This window comes from Gopherus flavomarginatus, chromosome 9, assembly GCF_025201925.1.
Source record: "Gopherus flavomarginatus isolate rGopFla2 chromosome 9, rGopFla2.mat.asm, whole genome shotgun sequence".
In the NCBI taxonomy this organism is placed as follows: Eukaryota; Metazoa; Chordata; order Testudines; family Testudinidae; genus Gopherus; species Gopherus flavomarginatus.
Window position 1 is genome coordinate 48,444,564 of NC_066625.1, and position 18,907 is coordinate 48,463,470.

Here is an 18,907-nt window from a genome sequence, read left to right on the forward strand (position 1 = left end):
TTCCAACATGACTATGAACCACTGATCACTACTCTCTGAGAATGGTTTTCCAACCAGTTTGCACCCACCTTATAGTAGCTCCATCTAGGTTGCATTTCCCTAGTTTGTTTATGAGAAGATCATGCGAGACAGTATCAAAAGTTTACTAAAGTCAAAGATCATTATCCAAAGTGTGTGTTTTTAGTGCGGTCCTGCAATGAACTGTTCTTATCTCAATATCATGTGGCAAATTGCCGGTACTGTTATGCTGAGTCTCGCGCTTTCTCTTCTTTGGGGAAGGTTCAGGGCGTCACTGCTTGCCTCTGAACCAGTATTTTAATTATCCCACTAGTGTCCTTGAAGAGGGGAGTGGAGAGGGAGTTGGGCTACTTGGGACGAGAGGCAGTGCCGTCGTGATAGGCCATCAGTGTTGCCATGTTGGCTCTCAGCTCTATGCTGGACCCGAAAATGGAAAGGCTGCAGAGAGAGGAAACACCTCATCACTCTGGCTTTCTTCTCCTTGTTCCTGTGCATCCACTGGAGCGGGGCGTGGTCTGTCACTGCCGCCCCAGGAGATAGTAGCGGAGAGTCTCCATAGCCCACTTTATCGCCAGACATTCCTTTTTGACAACCACGTACTTTTGTTCCCTGGGGAGGAGCTTCCGGCTGAGGTACAAGATGGGGTGCTCCTCCTCCCCTACCATCTGGGAAAGGACGGCACTGAGCCCCACCTCCAAGGCGTCCGTTTGTAGGATGAATTCCTTCTCGAAGTCTGGGGATATGAGTACTGGATGGCAGCATAGGGCTGTCCATAAATCTGCAAATACTTCTTCTGTCGCATCAGTCTACTTCACTATCTCGGGGCCCCGAGCTTTTATCAGATCCGTCAATGGCCCTGCTCTTGTGGCGAAATGAGGGATGAATCTCCGATAGTATCCTACTATTCCTAAAAATGCTCTGACCTGCTTTTTGTGGATTGGTCGAGGCCAACCTTGTATTGCCTCCACTTAGTTCCATTGGGGTTTTACCAAACCTCTCCCTACTACATGCCCAAGGTATCTGGCCTCAGCTAGTCCTATTGCGCACTGGAGAGGGTTAGCAGTGAGACCGGCCTTTCGCAGGGCGTCCAGCACTGCTTCTACTTTTTCTAGGTGCGTTTCCCAGTCAGGGCTATGTATGACTATGTCGTCTAAATAGGCGGCGGCATACTTGGCATGGGGACGTAATAACTTATCCATAAGTTTTTGGAATGTTGCAGGAGCTCCATGGAGTCCGAAAGGGAGGACAGTGTATTGAAACAGGCCATCGGGTGTAGAGAAGGCAGTTTTTTCTTTGGCATCCTTGGTCAGGGGAATTTGCCAATATCCTTTGGTCAGATCCAGAGTGGTCAGGTATCGGGCCTTGTCTAACTGATCAACTAGCTCGTCAATGCGTGGTATCGGGTAGGCACCAAAGTGGGAAACTTCATTCAATTTCCGGAAGTCGTTACAAAACCTCAGGGTGCCATCAGGCTTGGGCACTAGGACGATCGGACTGGACCACTGGCTGTGGGATTCTTCAATGACCCCGAGTTCCAGCATCTTCTTCATTTCCATCCTAATTTCTTCCCTTTTAGCTTCCGGTATTCGGTATGGTCTTATCTTCACCCTTACTCCGGAGCTGGTGACAATATGACGTTGGACTAGTGTTGTTCGGCCTGGTTGTGTACAGAATACGTCCTGGTTCCAGTGGATCATTTCAATGACCTCTGTTCGTTGTTCTGGGGTTAATTCAGGAGATATCTTTACCTGTCCCTGTGGGTCATCTGCCTGAGGTAGAGCTTCTCGAATGACCAGATACGTCTCTCTGTCATGCCAGGGCTTCAGTAAGTTGATGTGGTAGATTTGCTCTGGCTTTCGGCGGTCTGGTTGTTTAACCTTATAGTTCACTTCCCCAATGGCTTCCACTATCTCATATGGTCCGTGCCAGCTGGCTAGAAGTTTGATTTCTGCTGTCAGTACTAATACCATCACCCGTTCCCCCGGCTGAAATCTCCGTACTTTCGCCAGACGGTTGTAATATGTCCGCTGGGCTTCTTGTGCTTTTTCCAAATGTTCCCATACTATCGGAGTTACTCGAGTTATTCGCTCTCTCATCTGTGTCACGTGCTCAATGACATTCTTTCCTGGGTTGGGTTGTTCCTCCCAATCTTCCTTGGCGATATCTAATATCCCGTGTGGGAGGTGTCCATATAATAGTTCAAAGGGAGAAAAACCCGTGGACGCCTGGGGGACTTCCCGTATAGCAAAGATTAGATACGGTAGAAAGGTATCCCAGTCTTTTCCATCCTGTGCTACCACCTTCCGGATCATACTTTTAAGGGTACGATTAAATTGCTCGACCAGTCCATCTGTTTGTGGATGGTAGACTGAGGTCCGTATGGCCTGGATGCGGAGCAGGGCACATAAGTCTTTCATTAGTTTTGACATGAATGGAGTTCCCTGGTCTGTCAGGATCTCCTTAGGGATGCCCACTCTGGAGAAAACTTGTAGTAGTTCTTTTGCTATTGCCTTGGATGTGGGGTTTCTTAAAGGAATGGCCTCTGGATACCGCGTGGCATAGTCAAGGATGACTAGTACGTTTCGGTGGCCTCGTGCTGATTTTTCTAATGGGCCCACTATGTCCACGGCTATCCTCTCGAAAGGGACATCAATAATAGGCAAAGGTACTAATGGGGCCCGCAAGTGAGGTCGGGGGCTATGCAACTGGCATTCAGGGCAGGAGACACAATAACGCTGGACTTCTGCGCGTATCCCTGGCCAATAAAGCCTCCTTAGGATTCTATCCAGTGTCTTGTCTACTCCTAGATGTCCCCCAAATAGATGACTGTGAGCAAACTCTAGTACTGCCCTTGTGTGTTTCCGTGGGACTAAGAGTTGCTCTACTTCTTCCCCTCGTATTTGCTCTATCCTGTACAAAAGATCGCGTTTGAGCACATAATATGGCCTTGGGCCTTTGATTTTTCCTTCCATAGGCACACCATTTACTTCCACTACCTCCTCCCTCACGTTCGCATATAATGGATCTTCGGCCTAGTCCTGCCCAAAAGTCTCACGTGCAGCACTGAACTTACCTAATTCTAGGGGGCCTATTTCTACTCTTCCCCCTTGGGTGCTCCCACTTGGGCTAGGAACCGCCTCCGAGTTTTCCTTGGCCTGAATTATCTCCTGGTCTCCTGAGCGGGATCGCCTACCCACAAGGGAAGTTTTTTGATTTGCTGCTAGAATCCTGGTCCCTAACCTTTTATCTGCCCTTCGTTCTCGCTTAGACCTTCGGGGTTTTCCAGGGGATGAGAATAACTCTGGAGCAAATTCGGAAAACACTGGGGTGAGGCTATCTGTAGTTGTCTCCGTCTCAGCCTGGGGGTTGCTACCCTGCCCTGGCTCTATTGGGGTAAGTAAGCTTTCAAACCCGGGGAAGTCTCTCCCAATCAAAACAGGGTAGGGGAGCTTGGGGACCACCCCTGCAGAAACCCTGGTAATATTTCCCTGGATCTCAATCCGTACCGGAATTGTAGGGTAAAAATTCACGATGCCATGTACGCACGTTACCCCTGTGTTTTTGGCCCGGATTAGTTTGTCTGTTCCCACCAACTTCCCCGAGAGCAGCGTGACAGCACTCCCGGAATCTATTAATGCTATGGTCTTTATACCATTCATTTTTACTGGTCTGGTATATCCATTTGAGGTCATTGTGACCCCTACTAGGCCGATTAGGCCACCTTGCTCCCCGTAATCCCCCAGATTACACTGCATAGGTTCTTCGTTGTTGGGGCATTGGGCTGCTATATGCCCCAATTCCCCACACTCATAACACCGCCCCCTTATTCCGGTTGTCACCCTCTGCCTGGGGCTATTTGGCCGGCTCCCCACCTCTCTCCCCAAACCCCCAGGTCCCTTCCTGGCCTCGAGCCATTCCTTAGTGTCCTTCCTCCCAGTAACAGTTCTCCTATAGTTCTCGACAGCCCAGGGCCTTGGGTTTGGGGTTGGCTTCCTGGAATGCCGTGTCTCCCCGCCTGGGGTCTGGAACAGTTCGCGGGCTGCCAGCTGTCTTTCCACGAGGGAGACCAACTCATCATAGGTAGAGGGATCATTCTGGCCAACTCAAGACCTGAGACCTGGTGGTAGCCCCCTCATATACCGGTCCAATACCAGTACCTCCATTATCTTCTCAGAGCTAAGGGCCTCAGGGCGCAGCCATTTCTGGGTCAGTGGATCAGGTCAAACAATTGTGGTCGGGGTGTCTTGTCCTCCGTATATTGCTACTCATGGAACCTCTGGGCTCGCAGTGCCGTTGTTACTCCGAACCTGGCCAGGATCTCTGCCTTTAGCTGGGAATAATCTGCTGCAGCCTCTGCAACCATATCGTAGTAGACCTTCTGGGCTTCCCCACACAGGAATGGGGTAAGGATACCAGACCATTGATCTCGGGGCCAGGCCTCCCGCAAGGCTGCTCTTTCAAAAGCCATGAGGTATGCCTCCATATCATCCTCCCGTGTCATTTTCTGTAGGCAATGGCTAGCGCGTATGGTCCGGGTCCCTTCACAGTTGCGATTCTGCTCCATAAGGGCCTTCATCTGGTTCACCAGGTCTTTCAGCAGGGCTCGGTCCTGAGCAGCCTGACTTATCAACAGATGATTGGTCTCCTGCTGCATTCTAGTCGCCTCCTGTTGGGCGGTGGCTTGGACCCGGGTAGCCTCCTGCTGGGCTACGGTGGCTTGTAGAAGGGCCTTGACCACGTCATCCATCTTAAGGATGGGAGGGTTTTGCCTAACCCTGGACTAAGTCCCCAGCGCGCAAATCCCACCTCTGACACCATGTGTGGCAAATTGCCGGTACTGTTATGCTGGGTCTCGCGCTTCCTCTTCTTTGGGGAAGGTTCAGGGTGCCATTGCTTGCCTCTGAACTGGTATTTTAATTACCCCACTAGTGTCCTTGAGGAGGGGAGTGGAGAGGGAGGGACCTGGGCCTAACCTCTTCTCCAGGTCCCAACCCAGGGGCCCTGAGGTTTGTGGTGAACCACTTGAACTAGCTGTTCCTTCCCCTGGGCTACTTCCCTCTCCTGCCCTTCAGCTTGGGAAGGGGCTTCTTGCCCTCCTTTTACACAAGCCAGGTGCCCCTTACCTAGGGTTTCTTTTGGATTTCTCAGCCCACCGCAGCACTCCTCCAAACTTTCCTTTTGTCTCTCTTCAATACTGTTCTCTTCTCCAACTCCTTCAAACTGCTCTCTGCTCAAACCAAACCCTCCTGCTCCAACTCCCACACTGTCTGACTGAAGCAGGGGTTTTTATCACATGACTGACTGCTGGTGCTCTAATTGGCTTCAGGTGCTCTAACTGGCTTCAGGTGCTCTAGTTAATCTATAACAAACCTTCCTCCCCTTGCAGGGAATACGGCTCCCTGCTAACACTCTCCTGCTGCCCTCTGACCATGCTGTATGTATCACAATCATCAAACATCATTATCAATGGTCTGAAAGAATATATAAATTAAATGCTGGTAAAGTTTGTAGATGACATAAAAACTGGCAGAGTGGTAAATAATAATGAAAGATTAGATCTACAGAGCAAAGTGGATCACTCGATAACTGGACTCATCTGATCAATATGCATTTTAATACAGCCAAGTGGAAGAGTATACATTTAGGAACAAAATCGCACACAGAAGCAGGGGACTGTATTTTGGAAATCGGTAACTCTGAAAGGAACTTAGGGATAATGGTGAAGAACCAACTCAGCACAAGCTCCCAGTGCTTTGCAGTGGCTAGAAGAATTAACACAAGATGAGGTGGTAATATAATTGAATACAGAATTGAGACTGAGTAAAATTTTCAAAATGCCTTCGTGTAACTTAAGAGGTAAAGTAAAATTTTCAAAAGTGACTCAGGCACTTCGCAGGCTACATCTCACAAACAGCCAATGAGACTTGGGCTCCTAAGTCACTTTTGAAAACTTGACCTTGCACGTTATGTCACTTAGGTATTTTTGAAAAATTCACCCCATTGCTGGAATACTGTGTCCAGTTCTAGAGTCCACACTTTGAAGTGATTAATTGGAAAGGGTTAACAAAAGCACCACAAGAATGATCAGGGGTCTTGGTACCTGCCTTATAGGGAGGACTAAAGACATTTCATCTATTTAGTTTAGCCAAGAGAAATTAAGAAGTGTCTTGATCACAGTCTGTATGTACCTACACACGGAGAAGAGTTTTAATACAGACAGCTCTTTAGTCTAGAAGACAATGCTACTGCAATCTCATGGCTACAAACTGAAGCTAGACAAAATGTGACTAGAAATAAGGTGTACATTTTTAATAGTTATTCTTAATTAACCAGTGGAACAACTTACCTAGAGAGATGGTGAATTCTCCATCACTTGAAGACTTTAAAGTAAAATAAATGGTTACTAACCTTTCCGTAACTGCTGTTCTTCGAGATTTGTTTCTCATGTCTATTCCATTTTAGGTGTGGCATGCGCTGCGTGTACCATGTGCACCATTGCTGGAGATTTTTCCCTCAGTGGTATCCATTGGGCTGGCTCTAGCACCCTCTTGTGGTGCACGCTCATGGCCCCGCATCCTCTCAGTTCCTTCTTCTTGGTTAACTCCGACAGAGGGGCAGGAGGGTGGGTCATGGAATGGACATGAGCAATGCATCTGGAAGAACAACAGTTACAGAAAGATTAGTAACCATTTTAATTCTTTGAGGGCATGCTCATGTCCATTCCATGTTAGGTGACTCAAAAGCAGTCACCCAAGGAGGTGGGCACAGAGTTTATGGACATGCAGATTAAAACACTGCTCTTCAAAAACTGGCACCATCTGTAGCCTGCTGAGTGATGGTGTAATGGGAGGAGAAGATACTGACGACCAGGTTGCTGCTCTGCAGATGTCTTGGATTGGGACTTGGGCCAGGAAAACTGCTGCTGAAGCCTGAGCTCTTGTTGAATGAGTGGTCAAAATGGCAGCAGCTGGAATGCTCACCTGCTCATCACACATATGAATACAGGAGGTGATCCAGGATGACATTCTTTGGGATGAAACCGGTAGGCCTTTCATCATCTCTGCTATTGCCACAAAGAGCTGCCCGGGTTTGGTCCTCTCAGTGTAGAAGGCCAGGGCACATCTAACATGCAACAAGTGGAGATGCCACTCCTCTGCATTCCTATGCTCTTCTGGGAAGAAAACCAGCAGGAAAATAGCCCGGTTACTGTGAAACTGCAAGGTCCCTTTTGAAAGGAATGCTGGATGGGGGCGCAGTTGAACCTTGTCCTTAAAGAATACTGTATATGGGTTCTGACATAAAGGCCCTAATTTCTGAGACCTTCCCCGAGGTAATCGCTATTAGGAAGGCAAGAAACATCAAGAAACACTTCCACTTGGCTAGGTAAATTGCTCTAGTAGATAGTTTCCTACTACCTAGCAAGATCTGGTGGACTTGTTCTGAACAGGCCTGTTTCTTCAGGTTCAACTACGGAGCTTCCATGCAGTTGAGTGAAGGACCCAGAGGTTTGGGTGGAGTAAATGGCCATGGTCTTGTGAGATCAGGGCCAGGCAGGGCGGAAGCGGCAGCAGGGGCACCAGTGACATGTTTAGCAGTGTCCCTCTCATTGGCCGCTGTAACACAAGGAACCATGCGAGGACGGTGGAAGTACAAGAATTCATGTCCCTTGGCAGGCACATAGTACTACTTCTCTGCCCTCTTTCAAGTGGGAGGAAGAGAAGATGGGGTATGCCATAGGGACCTGACCACACCCATAACAGCTTCACTGATAGGTAGGGCCTCCTTTGACGGGGCTGCTGTGGCCAAAGTGTCAATGAGGATATGTGAGGACTCTTTAAGAACCCCCACCCTCCAAGTCTAGGTTAGAAGTCGTCCTTTTTAAATGCTCATGGTGGGCTCTAAAGTCAGCCTGGGGAGGAGGAGGAAGAAGCCTGTACCAGCAGGGGGCCCTCCTCTTCTTCTTCATCCCCAACTATGCCCCCCAGGCCTAAGTCCTGTGTGTCAGTACCAGGCTCAGTACCTGAGTCTGGGTCTGTTCCAGATTGTGAGTTGGAGGAGCCCTCATCTCGGACAGTACCATGATCCTGCTGGCATAGCGATGATGGCCTGGCATCAGCAGATGGTCCCGCACTGGACTCAATGTCTTCTGTGATTAGGGATGAGTTGATGGTGCTGCTAACGTGCAGTGGAGGTGTAGCCTGACATGGGTTGTACTCCATTGCACTCCCCTTGTTTGTCCTTCCTCAGTACTGGGAAGCATCCCCTTTTGGACCGTTGCTTCTTTCCTTGTACTGGAGATGGAGAATGGTGCCGAGAAGCCTGCAGTGCTGGAAATACTCTTCGCATCAAAGCTGAGGTGCTCGTAGCTGAGTCCAGTCGGCTTGGCTCTGACGCTGGTTTAAGTGACGCTTCCTTTAGGATAGCCTGTAGTCTAGCCTCCCTGTTCTTCTTTCTATGAGGCTTTAAATCCCAGCAGATTTGGCAACACTGTCATATGTGCGCCTTTCCCAGACACTTTATGCAGCTGGAGTGTGGGTTGTTCACTGGCATACCCCTGCTGCAGGAGGCGCAGGGTTTGAAGCCTGGAGACTGGGGCATGCCCGAATCCAGGGGTGAAAGAAGCCCCTCTAAGCTAAGATGGGGGGGGAGTCTAACTATATACACTAATTCTATCTAACTATATACAAGACTACATGAAGTTAAGACTAATATAACTAATCTAGAGAATAACAGGAAAAAAACCACTGACTGACCGCCCTGCCAAAGCAAGAGGTCACAGGTGGTAAGAAGGAACTGAGAGGGTGCAGGGCAAGCTAGGCTCCTTATACTAGTGCGTAAGCTTGCAGCACTAGAGCTGGCCTGATGGATACCACTGACGGTAAAATCTCCAGCAACTGTGCATGTGATGTGTGCACACCTAACATGGAATGGACATGAGCAAGCACTCAAAGAACTAGATATTCTTCTAAAATTCAATCACATGTTGGCATGTCTATAGCTCAACCACAATTTATGGGCTCACTGCAGTGACAACGGAGTGAAATTCTATGACTTGTGTTATGCATAAAGAGGTCAGACTAGATGATCATAATGGATTAATCTAGACCCCTTTTGCATAGTGACTCTCAGTCAGTCTGGCAAATATCTAACTCCTAGAACGAGGGATTGATAGATTATCCTTTCAACTCTTCGGAGTTTTCACATCTCACGCTACCTTAACAACTGTTCTATTTGCAAGATGCTGAACCTGGTCATCCTCTCACAGCAGTTTTACACCATTGTAACTGAGAAGAGAAATGGGCCCACTAGCCTAGTATTGCAAGCAATTCTCCTCCTCCTCAAAAACTGATCATCATTGCAGCAAGAATTAGAATAAATGCCTCTATTTTCAACATGACACTATGAACTAGCTAGTGCACATGTCCCATCTTTGATCCTAGAGGATGTGTACCAGTCTGTTTGCAGAGAGCTGTACTGGAAGTATTGAGGTTCTCTGTTGCCCTCTTCAGCAAGGACTGGTAGAAATACAATTTGCTTGCAATCCTTAAAGACTTTTCAGTGTTAATAGGTCAGTTTTTTTAGGCTAGCTGCCTTGGGAGTGCCCCATAAGTATGCTACAGCTGAAAATAACACTATTACCTTTTGTTACTGTAGGTTAGCTCTTCTGAGTACTACACACATTGCGTTTTGTCCTGGTACTTGACCAATGTGCAACACACAGATAGCTTCAACAGGGAACCTGTTCTACTGTGAGCCAACACCTGTGCTACAAGGAAGGAGAATGGAGGGGCAAAGTATTGTACTATGTACGTAAGGAGAAACGCTATGGGAAAAAGATTTGAAAAGGTATTCTGAGATAACATACTCATCAATAAGTGGCTACGGTAGAAATAAGAAGAACCACAGAAGTCAGAGATTCAGTCCACTCACTGTGGGTTGGTTTGTTCCCTATATTCTCCAGTGCTTTTTCCATCACTTCTTGAGAGACACTATTCCACAGTCTAACAGATCTTGTTGTCAAGAAGTTTTTTCTGCTATTCAGCCTATGCTTTCCTTTTCTTCATTTCACCCATTGCTCCTAGTTTGTCACCTCTTCAAAGCCCTATTATATTTACAAGAATTATAAAACAAACGTCTCCTGCTTTTCATATGTGCATTTTTGAATTAAAAGTTCTATGCAATTATGAACACTAACAAAATGTTACTGAGACAAAACTTTCCTCCCTTAGGATGCTCATGCTATATGAAGGACACGAAGACAGTTATATGCAGAACTGAGATTAGAAAAGCAGTGCAAAAGAGACAGTGTAGCAACTTTTTAATAAAACACAAAGTTTTAGTCTTTCCCATCCCTTGGGGACAGAGACTGGGATAGCAGCCAGGGTTTTTGCAACCAAAGGCTGGATAAGAGTTTGTTCCTCAACTGCCCTCAATCATCACTGTTTGGTTTGGGACAGGTAAAATAAACAGTGTTTACAAAATATTTCTCAGTAATGGATTAAACAAATATATATTTATAACGTGGAACACGTTTTCACTTTTAGCTTTAATCATATGCCTAAATTCTTTGCCAGTATCCCTTTAAACTTGTTCCTCCCCAAAGACTAAAATACATTTCTCTCCCTATCAGTGGGATGTTTACCTTATTTGGAAGAAAGCAAAATTAGCCCTAAAAAATCACCACAGACCCCAGCTCCACACAGCAAACTCAAAGCTACCATTTGTCAGGTTAGTAAGCTTAAAGTTTCTGGTGGCTAAAGTTGCATTCCTAGTGGAGACTGATCTCTAAATGAGTCAACCGGCAGACTCTCTCGTGCAGAAAGCTGAACAAGACTAAGGCTACTTTTATTTACTGCAAAAATAACAGATGTAGAGCTGACAAAACACAACTTGTGCTAATTCAGCAAGTGTTCTTTGGTCTTCTACCTCTTTGTGCTGAGATCCAGGGTTCACTGGTCAGAGCTCTACTTGAATATTACCTAATCAAATTCATTTTAACAGAATGGTTCAGGGTTGGCATAACCCGCTTCTCCTCTTATGTGACATCTGACTATGGAGATCACTTTACATTCCTGACATCCAGACCAGAAATAAAATCTCTAGTTCCTCTGCTAATGAAAGCTCCACATGAGCTCGCTCAGTTACATTTACAGCAGCTGATGTGTGTTTCATTTATTAGGTGCAATTGCAGGTGGAAAAGAAACACAGTAGTGTGTGAAAGAGATGGAACAGAGGAGAAAGAATGTCCGTTTATTTACCTTGATCATTAGGCATTTTATCTGAGGAGTCAGCTACCAGGACAAGCACAGGGGAGTAAAAAACAAGAGAAAGATCACCAGGTCTGAAGGAGTGACAGGCAGTATTTAAAAACTTCACACAGCAGAAAAAAACTAGTTAGAGATTTAAGCTTCCATTTTTAAACACAAAAACTCACATAGAAACAATACTGCTAGATATTAAATTGACACACACCTTTTTTGCAAGGTTATTTTTCACCTCTCCTTACAGATATTATCTACATTAACATCTGTCCTATACAATGATTTCTCCATGTTTCCTTAATAGTACATATTTTCAATGTCATGTTCATTCCTACGCTTTCACAAGTTACCCATGAACAAGCATCTCTTGATTAAAGAGGCAGTTATATCATACTTGTTCATGTTATATCATCCATGACATTAACATGTAATTGTTCGCAGATCAATAAGAACTTGTTTGCAAATCCTGCTGCCTGTACCGTTGGGCAGATGCAACACACTGCACCTGAAGTCTTTGGGTAACTAGAAGTCAGTTTTTCTGAAACTCACTTACGGCACTGACTATGTAATAACAGCTTGGTGATATACGGGCCAATAATTAATTTAAAAATAAATCTCCACAAACATATGATTTTAAACTGGGTTATGCGTTTGTTTCCAGCCAAGAGCCGCTGGAAGAATAAAGAGAAAACATCTTCCCTAATCAAACTTCATCTTTTCCTCTGCAGCCCATATTCAATACAAAATTGATGCTCCCAGTTGCTTTTCCTACAGGTATTTTAGGAAATGCTGGAGAACATACATGATTACCTTTGGGTGTTCTGAACTGTACTGCCTCCGACATAGGCCCCATGCCCTTTGAGTTGCGGGCCTGGATTTTGAAATAATATGGCGTATCAAGGGTTAACTCTTGGATCTGGTGTGTCAATCTGTTTCCCACCACAGGCTCAATGACCCAATCATGTATCTCAGCATTCACATCTGTGCTGTAGTAAATGATGTATCCTGTTCAAAGGTACCAAAAAGATAAAATTTATGCATTAAAGGGTGGGATTTTTGTTGCTCCTTAAATGGCTCGAGCACAGATCCTACTGACTTTAGATGGAATAGGTGCTCTTAAACCACCGAGGGGCTTTCAAGAACCACAATCTCCTTTGTTTCAATATATAAGCATTCATTTAAATCTTAGATACACATCCCATGGGAAATTTTAAACCATTGTATTATATCATGAAGTATAACAATGCCACTTAAAATATCAAAATTATCCTACATTCAATTATAGAGAATCCCATTATTTCCATCTTCTTTTCCAATCATATGAAAACAATGTAAAATAATAATTTGAGGACTATTATAAGAATGCTCCCTCCTCAAATATTAGCAGTTTAGAGAAAAATGATAGCTTTAAAATAAAATAAAAAAATAAGTAGTTACAACTTTTGCTATCTCTCAGTTTATATTAACAATGAAAAAATGTAAACCTCAAGAGAATTGCATATCACCTGTAAAGGTATACTAAATCAATGTAATCTTTTATTGAATATACTGTATGTATGGCACCATGGTGAACTGGCAAAATGATTATAATATATAATATATTTAATGACAGTGAATGGGTAGAAACAATGGCATAAAATAAATACTAACCAATACAGGGCTAAACATCACTAGCCCCATGCGCCTGCACAAGGGGATATCTGATGCTCCCTTTCTCCCTTACATGGGCTACCCGTACCATAGGTAGAAGAGTGGAAGGGGCTGCATACTCTGCAGAGCTGTAACCTCCTCTCCCATGCAGGTAGGTGACACCCACCTCTATTCCCTGGGCTAGTCCTCTGCAATGCAGCTAAGATCTGCCCTAAGCAAGGAGCAGCATGTAAAGTGGCAATCAAACCCCAGAGATTAATGCAATTGAAGACAACACTCTTTATTTTTGTCTTGATTAATTGGTTGGTATTTTAAATATATTGTATAACAAAGGCCTGTAGAACCTAGAAATTGCACTTATTAATGTTTATTTACATATAAGACACCTAAAGTTATGTTAAAAAAACGTTATTATGGTTGCAAACAAGCCAGTAGAAGCTAGGGAATGTTACAAATAAAGTTGCCTGTGCAACCTTAATTCACCCCTCTTGTGTGCATGCATTATGATACAGTCTTTAATGACATGATCACATACTGTTTTTTCCACAGGACCCTGTCTCCCTCAGTGCACAGAAAGGCCAGTGCTGACTTTGTGAGCTATTTAGTATCTTGTTTTCTATTCAATCCACCAGAGGGCAGTCTGTTCACATGTTCCTGGAAAACGTGGAATTGGCGTACAACTGACATATAAAGGGAATTCTAATGCTTCACATAATGCAATCATTTTATCAGATTTCCTTTTATAGTGTGATTGCAAATGTGATTACAAAACATTTTTAAAACATTCAGCTGTGATCGTTGCACATTCAAAGAATAATAAAGCTTAGTCTTGTAAAATTCTGCTTAAACCAGGTGAGCAAACACATTATTTTTTTCATCTTCTTCATCATTTTAAGAGTGGGGAAGCAACTTCTGTGCCTGGATTTTTATGACAATTTTGGATGAAAAATCTAAATTTGTCTCTTTCTTTTTCACATACACATATATGGAACACTTGATGGGGTGGTATAAAGATTTTATTGGCATGGATTTGAGATGGCTGCATAATTCACAAATGATTAAAAGTGGAGTAATTGATTTTCAGACTCAGACCAGTTCAGGTTTAAAGTCCACTAGTACAGTATGAAAGCTAGAAACAGGAGACTTGCACTACTGCAATAAGGAAAGTCTCATCTTTCCAAAAGGATACACAACCCTTGTTCCCTGCTATCCAAGGACTAGTTATCAGACCATATTATACATAAGACATTTTTTAAAGACGTTACTGAAATGGATGTTAAAAGTTTCCTTTCCCTCAGAGTTCTGTTTACTTGGACTTTCCATTTCAAAGATTTTCTAAACCAATACCCTTAGGTTTCCCCAATTTTCTGGCTCTAGGCAGGAAGTACATTTTACTGGCATACATCATACACTGTTTGAATCCTGCCCTGTTGTCAGAGTCAGCCAGAACACAGAATCAACTCCTCAACCCCAAGCACCAACTAAATAACCTGCCTATGCAATACTGAAGACGTGGGGTGGATGGGGAGTTGAAAGCAGGCAAACCTACCTAAAACAACTTCAAAAATAACTTTGAACCAGACAACTGGAATGGCTGCTAAAAAGCAAAGGGCACTTCACCTACAGTCCTGAAGCCTGCAGCTAACCAGCTTCAGTGCTGAACAATCCAACCCATGAGGGGGGGCACTTGCACAACCCAGGAAGGCATGGCTCTTCTAGATGGGCCTGAGCCAAACAGCAGCATAAGAAGATTCCAAAGTTGGGATATGCTGTGGCACTTCTCAAAGACAAACCTTTATATACCACACAATCATATACTCTAGCTATCGGTGTGTATTCACAGCTGTTTGCACTATTGTAGCCATGCTGGTCCCAGTACAACAGAGACAAGGCGGGTAAGGTAATATCTTTTATTGGACCAATTTCAGTTGCTGACAGAGACAAGCTTTGAAGCTACACAGAGCTGAAGAAGAGGTATTATGTCATCACTTCGTCTTCGGATATATAGCTGTCCATCTTTACATGTCTCTATATTGTCATCCACATTTACAGAATCAAATTCTATATTATTTTATAAATATTGGGGGGATATTTTATTTTCTCCCTTCCCTTCTTCTGTCTGCATGACGTTCTTAGCTATAGAAACAACCACCCAGATTCAATGTGTAATTCAGAGCAGCTTGCTCCTACGGTCTACAGGGTACAATGAACTACCAGGGTACAAATATACCCAGTCATGCTCCTAGGCCACTTATGAATGATCTTGAACACAGGGAAATCCTCCAGCACCTTCACATACTGAGTCTAAGTCCACTTTGTCCCAGAGGAATGCCACAGACAACATGCTAGAGAATTGGGCCAAAGAATCTCTTTCATAAGATGCTTCAGGGCCAGTCTAACTGCAGATGTGTGTTTCTGAAAGTTTGCTACTAGGATTGCATTAACTGGTGAAGATGATGATTTCTATAGTATTTAAAATGATAATCTGACCTTTCATGATCACAGAATCATAGGTTCTATGATCAGGAATCACAGAATATCAGGCTTGGAAGGGACCTCAGGAGGTCATCTAGTCCAACCCCCTGCTCAAAGCAGGACCAATCCCCAACTAAATCAAAACATTATTAATGATAATTTTACATGATCCAGACTCCTATTTTACAATGAACTATATACTTCATGTGGAGATCAGCAATGCCGATGCCTCTAAAGAGCAGAGCAGCAGTGGGCTGAAAACTTCAGAGTTGCATTTATTTTTTATACTTAACTCATTTCCAGCAGATGTAAAATTAAACAATTAATTTCAGCTACATGAGAAGATTCATAAATAAGAAGATAAACATCCTATATGGGTTTGTGATTAACAAAGAGGAGACTGGGGCATTACATATGGTGTCTAATCTGCTGTTGATTAGATATCTTCCATCTACCCTCCCAGGCTCAGTATACTAAAAATAAGGACACAGGATCACTTGAGAGCGCACACAAACTGCACCTGTAATTTTGCCATTGGCTTCAGACGGAGGCTGCCAGTTTACAATTATTGTCCTAGGTTTTCCCTCTTTGCTCACCACAGTCACATCTTTTGGTGGAGACGTAGGAACTGCAAAAAAACCCCCCAAACAATCATTAGAAGCATGTAAGTGATCTCACTGAATGCATGTAAATGATCTCATAACCATCCTTTTAAACTTGCTTTGCCACAGAAGTATGGGTGCCCAGCAATAGAAACCCAGTATGTTTAATCGCAAGGTAAATCTACCATTCTAGGGCAGCAGTTTTAAAGATTTACTCAATTAAAATGGCCAGTACCATATGGTGCATGATATTTCCTTTCCTTAAGGAGCTATCTATTTCTACAGTCCAACAGATGCTGTGAATCATGACTGGATAAACAACGTGTATCTTCAATTATTGTCTTTTTTTTTTTTTTTTTTATATAAACAGACAATATATTCGTAGAAGTAAAGCTACTAGCTGAGAGTACTGACTGGTAGTCCACAATATTTTAACATTCTTGAAATCCCATCAACTTGTAAAGACACCATTCCATGTTTTGTTTTTATGTAAAATAATAAAACATAAAAGATAAAATTTATCCATACACAAAAATGTTTGCTCTGGGACTCAGATCTTGCAATGCAAATTTTCCACCATGAACACATTTGAAACACCAAGGTAAACTCCCGTAGGCTTTTAATTGTAACCTCTGAGAGACCCTTCACTTTGACTACAGGTTTCTGATGGCTTGCAAGGAAGTCTGCATCTACAGAGGTGTTATCTCTCTTGCTTTCTTTTAACCAAGGTTTATTGGAACTCTGGAAACAGATATGATGAACTCATGGCCTTTTTTCTTTTTAGTAGCTTGAGGCAGAAGTCTTTTCCCCACCATCCCTCCTGCACAAAAATGAGGAAACGATACAGGCCTTTTACCCCAGTTAAAGGCTTAAATGTGTGAATCAGAATCTTATGGTGAACTGAAATACCCAGACGGGGCTCAGATTAATGGCAGTGAAATGCATAGAGCTGATGTCTCCAAAGGTGCAATTAAATAACCAGCTATGCCTTGGAACTATATAATTATAAAAAACAGACTTCTAATCATATAATTTTTAGCAAACTACATCTGCCATGGAAACTGAATTCAATAACAGTACTAGTTAGTGTTGTCATAGTGCTTTTCCTGTTCAAAGGGGTTTATGTATGTTACCTACTGGTGACTAATCCTCCTGTCATCCCTTGTGTTAGGTTACTAAGTATTATTATCCCCACTATAGAGATGGGGGAAGTGAGGCTCAAAGGTTAGTAACTATTGCCCCAATTCAACAAACGAGCAATGGTGTTCAAGTGCTCTACAGAGCAGGGATGGACTTAAGCAAAGCACGAATCAACCTCTTAGACAAGGCTCGGATGAGAGAACCAGGAACACTGTCAAGACTAGAAAGAGGTTTCCGATTTCCAGGCCTGTGCTTGAGCTACAACAAGAAGTTACTCATCTTGTGCAGTAATGATGGCACTTCGAGATGTGTCCCCCTGTGGTTGCTCCTCTATAGGTGTGCTTGTATCCCTGCGCTGCTGATCAGAGAACTTCAGTAGCAGTGTTCATTGGGCCCACACATGCACTATCTCTCCTTGTGCCGTGCAACAAGGCTAGCCAGTGTGTGTGGGCTAATGCCCCTCAGTTCCTTCTCTACAACAGAGTCATAGACAAGAACTCTGAAGTAGAGGTGAGGAGGGTGGGTTGTGGAGCACCCATAGGGGGACACATCTTGAAGAACCATAGTTATTGTACAAGGTGAGTAACTTCTTCTTCGCCGAGTAGTGTCCCTATGGATGCTTCACTGTAGGCGACTCCCAAGCAGTACCCCTTCTGGAGGGCCAGGACTTCAGAGTCGGGTCAGTTACAGATGACAGCACTGCGGAACTGAAGATGGTATTAGAGATGGAGTGCCAGTGATCGCATAGTGTTCTGCAGAAGTGTGAACTGACTCCCATGTCACTTCTCTACAGATCTCTGAGCTAGTGACATTCTTGAAGAAGACAATGGATGAGGAGATCGACCTTGTGGAGTGTGTACGATTAGAGTCTGGAGGGATACTGCTGCGAACTTGATAACACTATCTGATGCAATTTGAGACCCACTTAGAGAGCCTCTGGGCACACTTTCGCAGAACACTATGCGATCACTGGGGACTCCACCTCCGATGCCATCTTCAGCTCCATAGTGCTTCCTTCTGTAACTGAGCACTAGGATCTTTCCACAATGGAGAGGAAAAGTCTAGTCCAGGGAACTTCCTGAAGGACTTCGTCCTGTCCAGGTGGAAGGCCAGGGTTCTCCTGACATCTAGAGCATGTAATATAGCTGCCCTGTTGTTTTGGTGAGGCTTGAGGTAGAAGATTGGAAGGTGAATCAATTGGTGCATGTGAAACAGGGAGGTTGCCTTAGGGATGAATTTTGGATGGGGTTTGAGTGTAACCTTGTCTGGAAAAAATACCATGTAGTGGGGATGTGTCACCAGAGCCGCTATCTCTCCTATTCTCCTGGCCAAGGTAATCACTGTGAGAAAAGCCATTTTCATTGATAGGTACGGCAGGGCTGAAAACCAGTCTCCCTTTTCCAAAGTTGGAATGAGCCTTCATAAGGCAATCATCTTGAATTTTTGAGCCTTGACAAACTTATCGAGAGCTCTGAGGTCCAGTATAGGTCTCCAACCTACCTTCCTTTTGGGTATTAGAAAATAACAAGAATAGAACCCCTTACCTTGTAGATGTTGAGGTACTGTTTCTATGGCTCATAACTATAGGAGACGATCTCTCTCTTATAGTAAACTCTTGTGAAAAGGGTCCCTGAAGAGGGACCAAGAAGGGTATTGTTGAAAGGGTAGGGAGGTAAAATGTATGAAGTACCCAGTTTGAGCCACCTCTAAGATCCATTGGTCTGATGTTATGCATTCCCAGGTGCTGTGGAACGCTGCCAA

General features: G+C 44.2%; 1 protein-coding gene across 10 annotated transcripts in view; it reads right to left on the reverse strand.

Moving 5' to 3' along the window:
* NEO1 (neogenin 1) overlaps positions 1-18,907 on the reverse strand; it is a 549,782-nt gene that overhangs the window by 50,144 nt on the left and 480,731 nt on the right. For 7 of the 10 annotated variants that reach the window (XM_050968064.1, XM_050968067.1, XM_050968060.1 and 4 more), the window contains exons 19-21: positions 15,925-16,032; positions 12,090-12,284; positions 11,277-11,309 (exon numbers count right to left, since the gene is read on the reverse strand). In XM_050968064.1, coding sequence (XP_050824021.1) covers positions 11,277-11,309; positions 12,090-12,284; positions 15,925-16,032 — 336 coding nt within the window. The remainder of the gene's footprint in view (positions 1-11,276; positions 11,310-12,089; positions 12,285-15,924; positions 16,033-18,907) is intronic. The other 3 variants (XM_050968062.1, XM_050968061.1, XM_050968058.1) reach the window with 1 other exon arrangement.